Raw genomic sequence first — 14,835 nt, 5'->3', positions numbered from 1 at the left:
GTTTGTGTAACCTGGCTGCACCATCTGCTAGGTCAACCTCAGAACCTCAGACTAAACACAATGCAAAGTCATCCTGGTCAGGAACTGGATTTACACACACACACACACACACACACACACACACACACACACACACACACACACACACACGCAGACGGGCAGCCCTGTTTGATCTCTGTTAAAGTCAGTCGAGGGTGTTACATGTTTCCAGTCCACTTCAGCCCCATCAAAATGCCCCATTGGACATTTACTGGCCTTTCAGCGGCACAGTGGGGCCCTATAAATGCACTCGTGCACTAGTATGTGTACATAACACATCCACACTCACACACACACACACACACTGCACACTGTAGATGCTCAGTTACCACCTGGTGCCAGGAGTTTGAATAAGCCCCCTACAGTGCCAGACGCCTGCTCTGTGTGTATGTGTTTATACGTGAATAGTGATCATAAGGACATGCACATTTCCTATAGTACATGCAACATGTGAGTTTATCTAAAGTATATTTTAATCAGCGCGTATGTTTGTGTGTCACATTCCTGACTCTGGTGTCATACCTCTCATCAGACATTTCCGGGCACATTAACTCTCGCTGACACATGTTTGTTTATGAAACCTAATGGGCCGCTATTCCACCACGCTGCCACGGTTGACTCTATCTCTCTCTGTGTCTTTTCATCCTGACAGATGTGGACGAGTGTCTGGACAACAACGGTGGGTGCCAGCAAGTGTGTGTCAACACCATGGGGAGCTACGAGTGTCAGTGCACAGATGGATTCTTCCTCAGTGACAACCAGCATACCTGCATCCACCGCTCTGATGGTAAGACTGGAACACAGAGAGAGAGAGAGAGAGAGAGAGAGTGTGAGCGGTTTGCTTCCAGTTCCTGAGAGAGAACATGTAGAGCTTTATTCCAGTGTAATTGTGTAAAGCAGATTGATGATTATTGCTCAGTGTTTAACAAAACATAGGGATTACATTGTCTAAACTGTTACAGCTTTTGGGGTAAATGGATTAGTTTGCCAGAATAACTTGAGAATTTATTAAACAGTTATTTAGGTGGAGTGAATTCATGCAAAGTCATTGGATGCTGCTTTACTCCAGATGGTACAAAATGAAAGGAAGTGTTCTTTGTCCCACTGTCTCTGACTAGACTTGCAGGTTCATGTCAGTGCAGAGGTTTAGTATTTCTCTATTTGTTGTATTGAAAGGCTCGATGAACATACTTTTTTCATGTTATTTCTGTAAATATGACCCTTCAAGCATCCTAAAGGGGTTATAGAGGTTCTTTCTTGTGTAAGAAGATGATTGGCCGGTGTCTCTGAGTTGACACAGAGGATTGTTTAGGCAGGAAGGTTTTCGCTGGCAAACAAATAATGGCAATAAAGACAGGAAACAGACTGACAGTCCCTTTAATATTATACTGATATGGAAAAAATATTTTAAACTCACTGTTGAATAGCCCCACTCTATCACTATATAATGAATTTTAATATGTTGTTTCCCACAGTCTGCAAGTGAAAGAATCCTTCAAGCAAGATAGCATCAAGGGGACTGTAAAATGTTTTTTTCAAACAGTTGCATGTTGTCCAAGCAGCAGCAACCATAGCTTGAGACTGAAGCCAATGTAGAAGCACCTTAAAGTGCCACTGACATCTGCTAGATGGTCCAACTGACTCCTGTTCTAAAAGCCTATCTAGAAATACTAAGTCAGTCATTTTTTTCAATGAGTCATTATGGTCTCAGTTGCTAAATTCATGCTCACTAATAAATGTGCTGGTGGTCATTTTGGAAATGATTGCTCTGTTAATAAGATTTGAAGACTTATGGTAGCTTTGATGTCTGCTGTGTGGGCGTTGATTGACAGCTGTGATTGACAGCTGGCTCACCTGCTGCTCTCCTCGGCTCTGGTACTCGCACTGAGTCGGACTATTATTGTACTATTTCACTATTTCGCTAAGTTACTTGATAACTTTACCTGCCCTATTAGGACAGTTTAGCAAAAGTAGCTAATGTTAGCCCTAGTGTGCACCACTCGGTGTTCCCACTAAGCTAGCGTTAGCTTGGGTCCAAGGTAGTGGGATGTGTTTCCAGAGTGTGAAAGGCAACACCTCGCATTCCTTATTTTGAAGTTCCTGGTTCCAAATGTAAAAGATGGCGCCGACCATAAGCTGTAAGTCTGGGCTTCAAACCGGCTCCAATGTAAACCAACGGGTGAGGTCATACCTCACTACCTCTATCTTTATATACAGTCTGTGATAATGTCACTTTAATGTCACTTGCAGGGTAATTAAGCTTGTGTAAGTAAAGCTGCATGAAATTTGATCCTTTTGAACACTAAGTTTCTTTCATTTTTCAGAATGTTGATATTTCATACTGATTGAAATTATAATGCTCATAAATCAAAACCGGCTAAAGCTATTGTAACCAAACTTGGTGCACATGTTCAGATGCTTGTTTCCGAGCTTTGCGGTGCAGTCCTGGGATATTGTACCACTAGGGGGTGCCACAAATACTAAAAGTTTACATCATGTAAACAGCTTAATGGATTCGTACGGAATTCGATATACACGATTTATGTTCATCTGTCAGTCAACACATAAAATCTGGTAACCTAATTATTGATTGAAGTGGGAAAATTATATTATATATCCACATATTTCACATTCCAAACAAAAAAAATCTAAACAAATCACACGTATGTCCTACAGAGCTGAAATTTCAGCACATCCACTGAATTGTGACAAAAGTTTTCCTCATTGCAACCTATGGTCAATGCAGAAGTCCATCACTTTATATTCTTCAAAATATGTAAAATAAATTAACATCTTTATCTCCACAAGTCTTCATTGATATGCTCCAAAAACTGACACAGACATTCTCTAGATGGTAGATTTCAAGTGTTTCAAATGATGTTCAGATCGGTCCAATGGTGAGTCTGCAGTGATGTTCAATATCTTGATGTAATTTGTACTGTATGCACTACATTTTTCTATTTCATCAAAACTTTAAACAAATTACACTAAAATACTTGACAATACAACCAAAACCAGCAAAATGTGATTTTCTTCAGAAATGTCTCACCACACTGACTGTTGTAAGTGTTTTAAGTTTAAACAGACAAAAACACTCCAGTTCTGCATGTGTGATGTCATTGCCTTAACTTGTGAGAAGGGCTGTGGAAATCCATTCCCCCACTGGCTCAGTGAGTAAGTCACCTTCTCTGGAGATATAAAGGTCCAGGGTTCAAATTCCCAGGTGGCCAATTCAAACTTGCTGACCATGTGGCAATTTATGCATGTGGCATGTTTATGAATTCCTCTGAAGGTCATATTAAGTGGAAGACTGCCCTTTGTGCTTGGACCCCGTTCATTGCTACATGCGGCTATATTTACATCTCTCTTTGCTGTCAACTCAATGCCTTCTAAAAGTCATTTTCCTTGTGTGCGATCCCGTGACAGGGTTTCTGGATCACAAGTAGACGTGGGATTTGAAGGCACTGACATCATGCCTCTGGCTGTGCCGTTGCTCGGTCAGTCGCCCTCCACACCCACGGTGGCAGTGACAGACACTGGGCGTGGTGTGTGACTTGTGACATGCATGTTTGGCATCCGTTTCATGCCGTTAGATTTCTTAAAACCATTTGACCCCACTACTCTGGCATCCCGAGCCATTATTCCTGTCACATTTAATTTATGGGTTCAATCTGCAGCGGCGAGGGGCGCTGAAGGAGCGGTGATCCCGAGGTGAGGAGGGGTCGCCTGCTCCTTCCCTCCACACTCACACACATTCTCTAAGCACAATACTCATATGTAGCCTGGCAGTGAATGGGGACAGTGTGACAGTCACGTTCAAAGACAGATGAGGGGACAGTCATCTGTCATCTTTGCAGCAGCACAAAAAGGAGACACCGGAGGAATGTGGTGAGGGGTGACAACTGAGGAGGAGTAGAGCAAGATCAAATAGAGGAAGAGGCGGCAACACAGTAACATCTCCTTTGTACTCTCCCTCCCCTTTTACCCTGGGTGCTCACAGTTTTGCTTTGGTCAGTGCGGAGGCGTGTTAGGAGCCAGTGTCAGGATGTTAGAGGATTCTCTGTGGAGACGTTCAGAGAAAGAAGTGAAAGAGATGCAGAAATAGAAGCATGTTTGCTCACTGGAAACCCCATAAACCCGCATGTGAATATCTCCTTTTCCTTCTCAACCTTCTCCTTCTCCTTCAACACTATTTTCAACAAATTCAGGTGACAGCCATTGAGAGTTCTTCTTATTTTGTATGGTGGTATGGTATTAGCAAAGTTTAACCACCGAATCAGACCACAAATTACCACATACATGGAAAAGAAAATGGAAAGTCAGCTGCAATTGAGTTACCAATTTCCATGGACTAATATCCCTTTTTAAACTGTAAAACTTGATCTTTTAAACTCCTTATTCTTTAAAAAAAAAAAGGCTGCAAGTCTTTAATTAAACCACATATTTATGTAAATCCAAATAAATATGGACGCGTGACTTATTTTATATCCATTAGATCTCCAGATTCCATTGCTATATTTTGTAGATCAAAGCAGTTACTGTGTCAACATGTGTAATTCCTGCTTCTGTCAAAGGGATGTTCATGGTAAATAGCAGTGAAGATGCTTGTGGTATATTCCTGTTGCCTCGCTCTGGCAGGCTGTCCTGAGCTTTTAACCACCAGCACACACGCCTCCACCCCGTCCAGAGATCCTCAATCAGATACTTGTCTCCTCTCCCCTCTCCTGGACAGGAATAGCAGCAGCATCCCGGTGTCCCACAGGAATCTCCATGCACATTTCTTTCCATCTTCCCCATCATGTCCCGCTTCTCTGCCTTCTTCATCTTGTCTCTTTATTTAATCTGCTCAAAACTCACCCTTTCTACTACTCTCTTGGGTTTTCCCGCATCCATTGCCTTCTAAAGGTTTCTATCTCAAAATAGATTAAGACGTCCCAGACTCCCTCACAGCTATTTAAAGACGGTGGATCAATTCGACAACAACAGTATATCACAGATATACTGAGTGTATGTGAATCCAAATTCTGACTGGTGGCACCCTAAAGGATTTCAAGGTATAAAGCTGAATTATTTTGCTTAGTCCATTCATGTCAAAGATGTTTCTCTCTGAAGTGACATGATATGTATGATGTTGTCAATGTCCTGGTTGGGTGCAGGTATGATCCATGCAGCGCTTTTTGACCATCTCCCAAAGTTTTTTTGGGGTGTTGACAATCATAACATCTAATTGGGCTGACACTCCAGCCTGGATTATATGTATTTTGTAATCCAGGTACCTGCAGGTTAATGGCAGGTGTTCCACATTCACACACAAACAAACACACACACTTTCTCACAACCTATGAAGAACACACTTTTCTGTAACAAATCCTACATCAAATCCCATTGATTGATGGCCACGTTGCTCAAAATATAAATGTTTGTACTTTGTCAAACTATTAAGAAGTTGCCATGATAACTATTTACTGAAAGGTGCCCAGCGGAGTTTTCTTGTAAACGAACAAAAAATATATTTACCAAGGCATTCTTGGAGTCTAACAAACATGTTGAAGGCATTTCCCTCCTCATAAAACATTTGCAAGTATTAAAATCCATCCATGTTTACTGGCTTGCAGTCTTCTCCTTCTTCACGTTGGACTTGCAGAGAGCGAAACTTAATTGGGTTGTGTGTGATGATGTGTATGATGGTAAGTGACAGCCAGTCTGCTGAAGCCGTTTAACAGGAAATATAGACATGTCATCTGCTGTTAATCTCACCGTAACTTGCCAAACTCACCAGAACATGCAACAGTAGGGAGTTCTGGGCAACAACCAGCTCCTCAAATTATAGTCTGGTAGATACAATTGATTACACACACAACTGTTAGTGTGTGTGTGTGTGTGAGAGAGGGAGACAGTTTGTGTTAGATCGTTGCTTTGCATATGGTAAGTGTCAGCTCGCGGCTCATTTCTTTCTCCCTGACACTCGCCTGGGGGATAATAAAGCCTAGCAACAATTGTTTGTTCCATTATGGTGTGTTTCCACTCTGTTGTGCTTCACAGCTCTGTCTGAAGCACGTCCAGGCGAGAACCAAATCTTCTGGCCTGCGAGCTCCAAATCTCAAGTTGGGAAACAGCTCTCCAAGCAAATGTTCCTGATCTGTCATGAAGTGGGAGAGCTATGACCACATGAGTTAGGTTCATGGCTCACAGGCCCAACGGTGACATGCATTTCAATGGAGAAGCTCAGTTCCATTTTGGGTAAATTTGGGGATCTCTAAAATGGAGAATCTAGTTTGTAAAGTTCATTTTGTCAACCAAGAGCTTGAGAAGGGATTAAAATATGTGCTGAGTTGGTGCCATTAATCATGTTAGTGTAGGTATAATTTCATAAAAATGGCAAATGTCTCATTTAGGAGTGAAACCCCAGTTGCTGTGGATTGCTCACTGTTTCGCAGTTGTGTGTGATTTGCAGCAGCAGTGCAGAGGTTGATTAGTTGCAGTGTAGTATTATATATCAAATTGTCCCTAACAGTTGACCAGGGCTGTCTGTATGTCTGATTTATTAATTATCCATTTTGGACAATGTAGACCTCGCCAAAACACAGTGAAAACAATACGCTTGTAAATTCTTCTCTGAGCTTGACACCAAAATTCCTGGCAAAGTTGAAGTTGGCAATAAGCTGGGAATTTTAAACACCATCTTGTGTAGACACCATGCCTGGCACTTCAAGAGCACGTTCGGTCACAGGAGTCTCTGTGAATTGTGGAACGCAAGGACTAGACAATTTTTTTTAATAGTGGACTGTGGGCAAGAAAAGTCCGAAAGAATTCCTGATACTTTCATGTTTTTTTTTAAGTTACATTTTTCAGATGCCCTCCTGTACAAGTTTTTCCCGACAGTTTGAAAAATCATTAGGTCGCTGCTCAGCCCTGCGGGTATGAGCGCAGCACCGGGTGTGGAAGCAGCGGTTCTGTGTGATTTACAGGCCGGCAGAGATGAAAATGGCCTGTCAGCAGCTCCTGGAAGGCTATATATAATGGTAGGGATTACAATTAACAGGAGGCAATGGGCTGATGCATGGTGCTCCAACATGCAAGGCAGCACTGGGGCCATGTAGTGAAGCAGCTGTAACTCTTTTGTACACTGTGCTGCTTAGTGTAAAGTGATAATTTTAGGGCTGCTAACTAACAAATTACTTTCATCATTTTAATTAATCTGCAGATTCTTTTCTTGTTTAATCAACATCTGCAGGTCTTTAAAAGCACTGAGTCCAGTTTCCTCAAAACTGGATTTAGAAGGTACTGAAAAGTCTTAAATTTCATTTACAGAAATCTTAAATATTTTGTCTTGTCTGTAGGAGTCAGTAATATTAATTATAATATGTATGTTTTTGAATCTGATTGCTGACTTTCCGGAGATGACACCTAAACTACCAGTGGGATTGTTGCGACAGTGGATTGTGCACGTACACAGCTGTTGAGGCTGGTGCTTGTGGTCTTAATTCATCTATCTATTCACTGACACTTACGCAGGTTCAGGTCATGTTAATTTAATAAATTACATTATTATTAATGATTGTTTTTTACTGCTGGGAGGTACTGAATGTGATATAATAATGAAGAGTTCAAGGTCATATCGACTAATTTACCATTATAATTTCATACTTTGGTTGGTATGATCATGAAGCAAGTATTAATTTGCTTCTATGTTAGAGTAAAAAGGTCTTAAAAGACTTAAATTTAGCTATGTGAATCCTGCAGAAACCCCGAAAAATTATCTTTGTCTGTAAAATGCCAGAAAAGAGTCCAAGGAGGCATCTTTAAATTCCTTATATCATATATGACAAAGAAAAGCATCAAATCCTCACATTTGAGAAGCTGGAATTAAAGAATGTTTGTAATTTTTTGCTTGAAGAATGACTAACACACAGGGTTCTTTTTCTGTAAACCATACTAAGTAATCACATGTAATCACAAATGAGAACAAGACACAGTTCCTACCCACTAGTATCAGTCAGTATTTGAAATAAAGAAAAAGTTGACACAGAATATTATGTACATACAGCACGCCATGTGCTGGGAAGCTAAAGGAAAGGCAAAGGAAGCAAGGCATTGTGGGAGCAGGGGACGGGGGGGAGGTGTGCATGTTGGGGGAGCAAAAGAGAAAAATAAACAGAGAGAGACAAACATAGAGGAGTGGACCAATGGAAGTTGCGTGTGTTTATTTGGAGTTGTGCGAGGAGAGGAAGCAGACTGAGGCTGAGGCTGCTGCCACACACTCACACACACACACACTCACACACACACACACAGTCCCACGTGCACATACTCTTCACGATGAAGGAATTCTCACTTTAAACAAACCAAAGCAGGAAATTGGAGGTACAGGGATCTTTTAAATGACAGCCCAGGGGCACGTGGGAACTCTTAAGTACAGGGAGCTCCATCTACCTGCCTGTTATCATCATCAATTACAAACGTCATCAAAAGCTGGAAACACTTCACCTGTCATACACCTAAACACTAAGAGCTCTATGTGTCCGTCAAATACCGTAAATGCCCAGCAGTTCTAATTTAAGAAATCCTAATGTGTGTAGAACCAGGTCATTAGGTTTAAAGCTAGGTTTAATACAACTGTAATGTTTTAGTGTATTCATGTCAAGTGACCAAAAATAAAAACATAAGTAAAGAGTTTGTCTTAAAGATGAAAAAGAGACAGTTTATGAGTCTTTTAAATTAAAATAATTAGAAATGTATACAAGATTTATTATTTCTGCAAACCTTTAACATCATCAGAAAACAATGATAACTTACTGACGGAGAGATTCCAAATGTGTTACCAAGACTTTTGAGTCATAGGTGAGCTGGCAGAGAAACAGTAAAGGATTTAGTTCCACAGTCATTGGAACTGTGTAAAAATGCTTTCTAAAGTTGAGCTGACACTATTTTTATACTTCAGCAGTCTGAATTAGATAAATCAAGGTTACAGTCTTTTTAGTTTCAAATTCCCTCTTTTTGCCTCCATGGTGCTCTTCCACAATGCTCTTCTTCAGCTGAACATCGGAGTTCATTTTGCAGGAAACAAGGACTGTGGATTTTGTCCACCATCACTTCCATAAAAATGTTTTTTCTTTGCAGAAAATATGAACATGAAGAAGGATTATAGTGACAAATGTTCATTTCCATATACAAATAGGTATGTGAGTGTTGCAATAAGATAGATTTAAAAATCCTTTAATGTTCTCTTCAGGTTCAACAATTTCTACCGGCATCAGAAATTAGCAGAAGAAAACACAACCAGGCACAGCTGACCGATCCCTTGTGGTTTGTAGTAGTTTGTAGTAGCCCCAACATGTACTATAGTTTTTGTGTTTGCCTGCCAGGAGCTCTGTCTGAAATTGACTTTTTATTTACTTTTTGGATCTTGGTTGTTTTTAACTATATATTTTAACTCTACAAAGGATTTTAGTCATTGTAGTCACGTGGATTTTAAGTTGTTTTAAAGAACTGTTCATAGCAGTGACAATGCAACTCGGCTCGCAGGCACTTCCAGTCACTATACAGCATCAAAGAAACACTGATTTTAAGTGACCTCTGTGGATAATTTGGCTCCTGGTGAAAAACCTCCTGAATGACGAACATTCAAGGAATCCTAACTGGGAGAAGCTAACTGTGGAAAACCGTCTGTCTAAAAGAAACCGTACCGTACACTCTGGAAGTCGTCTTTGCCCTGAGCTGACAGGGAAATTCTCTCTCAAGTCTGATGTCACTGCCTCACCACCAACACTTGCCTGCTCGGACATCCCATCCTCAGTTGGCAACTTCAACTCACAGTGTGGAAAACAGATCGTGCACTCTCCTGCCATGAGAACTCGCAGTCGTCATCTCTCTGTCCCCTCTTCTCCCCAACCACATTAATAGTTGGGAGTTCCATAATCAGGAATATCCATTCTTTCTGTACAGCCACACACTGCTTCCCTGGAGCCACGGTCTCTGACATCCTGGATAAGTTCCCGAGGCTGCTGTGCTCACTCCTGTCTTCTGCTAAATGAGTAACCCTTCATATGGGGGAAAATGATGTAGCTCATCAGCAGTCTGAGCTGAACAAAAATGATTTTAACAACCATTTTAACTTTTTAAGTAGTTGTGGAAAATCTGTTTATATATCCGGTCCTATCCCCACCCTGGCCCATAGAGCAGGGCATTTAAGCAGAATCCTCAGTCTCCACACTTGGCTCCAGTTCACCTGCAGAGCTCACAATATAGGTTTTATTGATAATTTTAACCTCTTTTGGGATCGCTTGTTGTTCAGGACTGATGGAGTCCACGCAAACAGGCAGGGTATCCAAATGCTAGCGGCTAACCTGCAACACACTGTATAGTCCTTTCTACATGACTGACATTCCACACACCCTCCCCGGAACCTCCATCTCCGTCTGTGGTGGCTCCACACGGTACTGTCCCCCCGGTAGCTCGCCCCACCAGCCTCATCTGTCATTACTAGTGACAGGACCTCCCGTCCACACTGCACATCTAAAGGTGGAGACAAAAATAACTCTTATCACTGTGGTGTGTGCATTGGGAACCTCCGCCAGCTGCCTCACGCCTCTGACTGATCTGCTGCTGTTCTGTCTTCGCCAGTCAAGATGGCTCCGATCAATGCTTGGTCTATTGCAAACAAAAAAATTGTCCTTAATGATTTCTTTTGAAGGGAAAGTATGAATTTTATGTTCCTGACTGGAACATGGCAGCGGAATGTAGACTATTCCCATCTAATCAAACTTTGTCCTGCAGACTGCTCTTTTATCAGCACACCCTGGCTGATGGGTCATGGTGGTGGACTCGCTGTAATTTTTAGGAACAAGTTTACATGCCAGATGGTAAGCACTGAGTCTTACTGATCTTTTGAATTGCAAATGTTTAGAATCGGTTGGCTTAACCCTATTTATTCTATTTTAATATACCGACGGCCAATCAGCATTCTTATCAGGTTTCTTTGATCTTTTACCATCTATTATAAAGTTGGACATAGTCCTATTGGTTGGGGATTTTAATCTTCTTAATCTTCAATATTGATGACACTTTGTGTCATTTTCCTTCTGAATTTCTCAATCTCACTGAGTCCTTCGATTTTATGCGATTATAACACATATGTATCTGGCTCTACACATACGGGAAGGCACACTTTGGACCTCATTTTTACACATGGAATGGATACTGAACTTGTTAGTTCTAGGGTCTTATTTGTCAGTGACTACAAACGTATTTTATTTGATATCTGTTTTAAATTAGAGTCTCAGCCTCCTTTACTTATGAGATGCACCCATTTCTTGAACGAGGCTGCCTCTTTTGATTTTTATCTATGATGTTTGGCAGCAGTATTGTTTTAAAGGATGGCAATGTGGAGATCATTTAACAATCACTGCTCCTAGGTGCTGGTGATGAAGTTGTTCCTCTCAAGCTCAGAAAGATCTCGTCCACAAATTCATCTCCACAGATAAATTAAATTATCTGGAGTTTTAGATGCAAATGTTGGATGATCGAGCGCTTGAGGAAGCTTGAAGTACACAGGTTACATCTCAAAGAACTTATGGCTACCCACAATGACATGGTGAAGGCTGAGAGATCTTATTTCTCTAATACCTTCCAGCAAGAGAAATCCTAAAGTCCTGCTTGATACAATAAACAATATTGTCTGTCCGTGCACTCCAAATTTGCCAATTTTCTCTAACAGTGACTGCAATAAATATTTTATAGATAAGGTTGTAAATGTTAGAGCAAACATCTCACCCTCATCCAGTCCACTCACCACTGGTTCCTCTAAACCATCCATCTTGGATTCCTTTTGTCCAGTCTCCACAGATGACGTTAGAGCCTTGTTTCTCCAAAATTTCAGAAAAGGTTGTCAAAAAGCAACTTATTCAAACACTGGATTTGCACAAGGTGTTTAAAGTTTTTCCTGTCCCTTAAACAGAAGTTTTCCCCTGGTACTTGGTATCACCGTTTCATCTCATATCATGAAGTACTTCATTCATGGTTTTGATGATGTGACTCGTAATTAACAACCCCAACTCTTTCACTCGAACGCGCTTGTAGCTGGATAGGAAGACCCCTGGTTGACTGAGCTAGTTGATAACCAGCTTTGTAGTTCTGGTTATCTGGACAGCCAATGTTAGGTTCAGTGACACCAGGTAATGAAAAGATATCCCGGGTATGTTGAACTTGCTTGGTAGTACAGGCCTCAGATGCCCTCAGACTTTTTCCCTGTTTGTTGAACTGGACTGAGTGGAAGGACAGATAAGATATGTTGCAGATTATATTAAAGGACCACTTGAGATACTGTTTCTTATTGCATTGAACCTTTGTCCAAACATTTTACTGCATAGTTCATAATACATGTTTTGGATTGGAAGAGCATGCAGAACTGAAGTGAAATCTGAAATGCTTTTTCCTTCACCTGGTTAAGAATGAGTTTCTTTGTTTTATGACCAGATTGTTTTGAGAATGTGTTTCGGGCCGGTTTCTCTGAGCTGCCAGATTTAATGCTTTTCATGCAATTCACACTCCAAGTAGTGATATTATCAGTTTTTGGATAATAGAAGAAATCTATGTTTTGGACTTTTAAGAGTTTGCATGTCTCGGATTGTCTTGCTGCCCACTTGGCTCCGTGGCACAGAGTGTTTTTTGTTTGGCCTGCTGGCATTTGAGGCTTTCTTGAGCCTACTTGTGTTTTCTGTGTTTTTGGTTGTCTGTTTGCACTGTTTACCTCCTGGGTTTCCGTGCGCCTCCCAACAGCCTGCTTTTCTCTCACACTTTTCCGACACACCTGCTCTGTATCAGTCTCGTTAGCCCTGCCCTGCTCCCTGCGTCTTCCCCAGCCAATCAGCCCTTGTGCCTTGCCACCTGTTCCTTGTTGTTTCATTAGTTTAGTTTGTATTTAAGTCTTGGTTTTCAGTTCAGTCTTGTTGGATCCTTTGTTCTGTACTGCTCTGTTTGTTCTGCTCTACCTAGTTCTGTTTTGTTATGCCTGCAGTGCACACCTGCCCACATTCTTCAGTTCATACTAGCTGCTGCATCCTGCATTTGGGTCCATTTCCTGCTACTCCCTTGACAGTAACCCCTTAATGCACAACTATAAATATGCATTCAGAACTTTTGCTTAAATAGACTGATCAACCTAACAAAATTCTTCAATTTCCTGAAGAAGAATAAGTCTTGTCATAACTAAGAAGTTAGGGTTATTATCTTAAATGAAGCTGGTATTATCCTAATGTTGTCCTGTTGGCCAAATGGCCCCCAGAGTCTCAGCACCGAGTGAAATCTTGAACTGGAGTGGCCTCTGTTTGTGTTTTGTATTAACTTCTCCCTTCTCTTCCAAGTCTCTCCGAACGTCCTGGTGTGTGGAGGAGAAATCCTGGTGTTTGTGTGCGTCTTTGGATGCTGTGTGGCCACAAGGATTGAGTTTAGCATCACGGTGGGGGTCTTTGCATTCTGCTGCTTTGACATTTTCAGTTGTTGGTGTGTGTGTGTGTGTGTGTGTGTGAGCGTGTTAAACACTGCCAAGCATCTGTCTAGATTCTGTTTGAACGCTGTGAAGCTGAAAGTATTTACCTCCGCGCTGCCTGCTTTTGTATGGCTGAGACCTCGGTGTGAACTTTCTTTGAAACAGCCACAGTCTGTTAAAGGCCCATCACTGTATATCTACATACACATACACATACTCTCACACACTGGTCATCAGAGAATGGTGGGGGTGCTGAAAGTGACTAATGCTTCCCTTCCTTCATTTTATAAATACTTTGTTTAAATATTATTCCAGCATGTGATTTTTGACTTTAAAAACAAGCTCTATTAACTTAGCAATCTCTCTCTCGTCGAGGTAAACATAAGTTATTTACCTGTGAACGGAAGGTGGAATTCACTTTTTTTCCCCCCACCTTTCGTTTTGCTCTTTTCCCACCCCAAAAGCTGCCTCTACTATATTTTTAGGCCAGAGTTTGTCTTTGGTCAGTGGAAATGTTTAATACGAGGGCGTGGAGCTGACCTGGTGCGTAGCTGCTGCTCAGTAGCAAACACAGGAAACACGGGAGGTGTATTCAGTAGGAGTTAAAACACGCACACACACACAAAGTAAATGTCCTCCTGTCATCATTCCCCAGCCTTTTTTTTTTTTTTTTTTTACAGGAAACTAACATCTGCCTCAGCCGGAACCACTCTGACACACACACACACACGCACACACACGCTTTGTAGTCATACTATTTCAGTTAACAAGGGCTGTGTGAATCAAACAGTTTCCCTTTAACGTTAGCAGCTGGACTCTGTTAACATAACACACTGAACTCTGCTTAGCCTGCTCTCTGGCTGGGATGTAAACTCTGCTGCTTTGACGCAATAACTATTGCTCAGAGGGCTCAAGTACACACATTACTTGTATATTTAAAGAACCATACCTGTAGCTTGCAGATTGTTGCTCATTAACTTCTAATTATCTCTGCCAGGCGTAAGTCTGGAGAGGATCATGCGTTCGGTCGCATGTGTCCATGTGTGTATCTGTCCGCAGCTAATCTCACATACTACTAGACCCATCAGCCTAATATTATTTGCACATTGAAGACTGTATGCTCGAGGACCTCTCATGGTTGTGGTGATTCACAATTTTTGAAAAATTTATTTTATAAACACCATTGACTGCTGATGACTCACTCCTGTTGACTGGCCGATAGGGGCCACAAGTGATCATCAAGTGATCATGATTTGGCACCATGGGTGTTGTGAATTCAAATAAATATTGATAAGAGCCTATTATGAGTC

General features: G+C 41.4%; 1 protein-coding gene across 9 annotated transcripts in view; it reads left to right on the top strand.

Annotated features, from left to right (window-relative positions):
• The window catches only part of scube1 (signal peptide, CUB domain, EGF-like 1), a 124,544-nt gene that overhangs the window by 42,328 nt on the left and 67,381 nt on the right, over nt 1-14,835 (top strand). For all 9 annotated transcript variants that reach the window (XM_042403394.1, XM_042403393.1, XM_042403399.1 and 6 more), the window contains one exon: nt 692-826. In XM_042403394.1, coding sequence (XP_042259328.1) covers nt 692-826 — 135 coding nt within the window. The remainder of the gene's footprint in view (nt 1-691; nt 827-14,835) is intronic.

The sequence above is a fragment of the Thunnus maccoyii genome, chromosome 23 (genome assembly GCF_910596095.1).
Source record: "Thunnus maccoyii chromosome 23, fThuMac1.1, whole genome shotgun sequence".
NCBI classification, from domain to species: Eukaryota; Metazoa; Chordata; class Actinopteri; order Scombriformes; family Scombridae; genus Thunnus; species Thunnus maccoyii.
The sequence above is the reverse complement of the archived record's forward strand: the minus strand, read 5'-3'. Positions and strand labels throughout refer to the sequence as shown.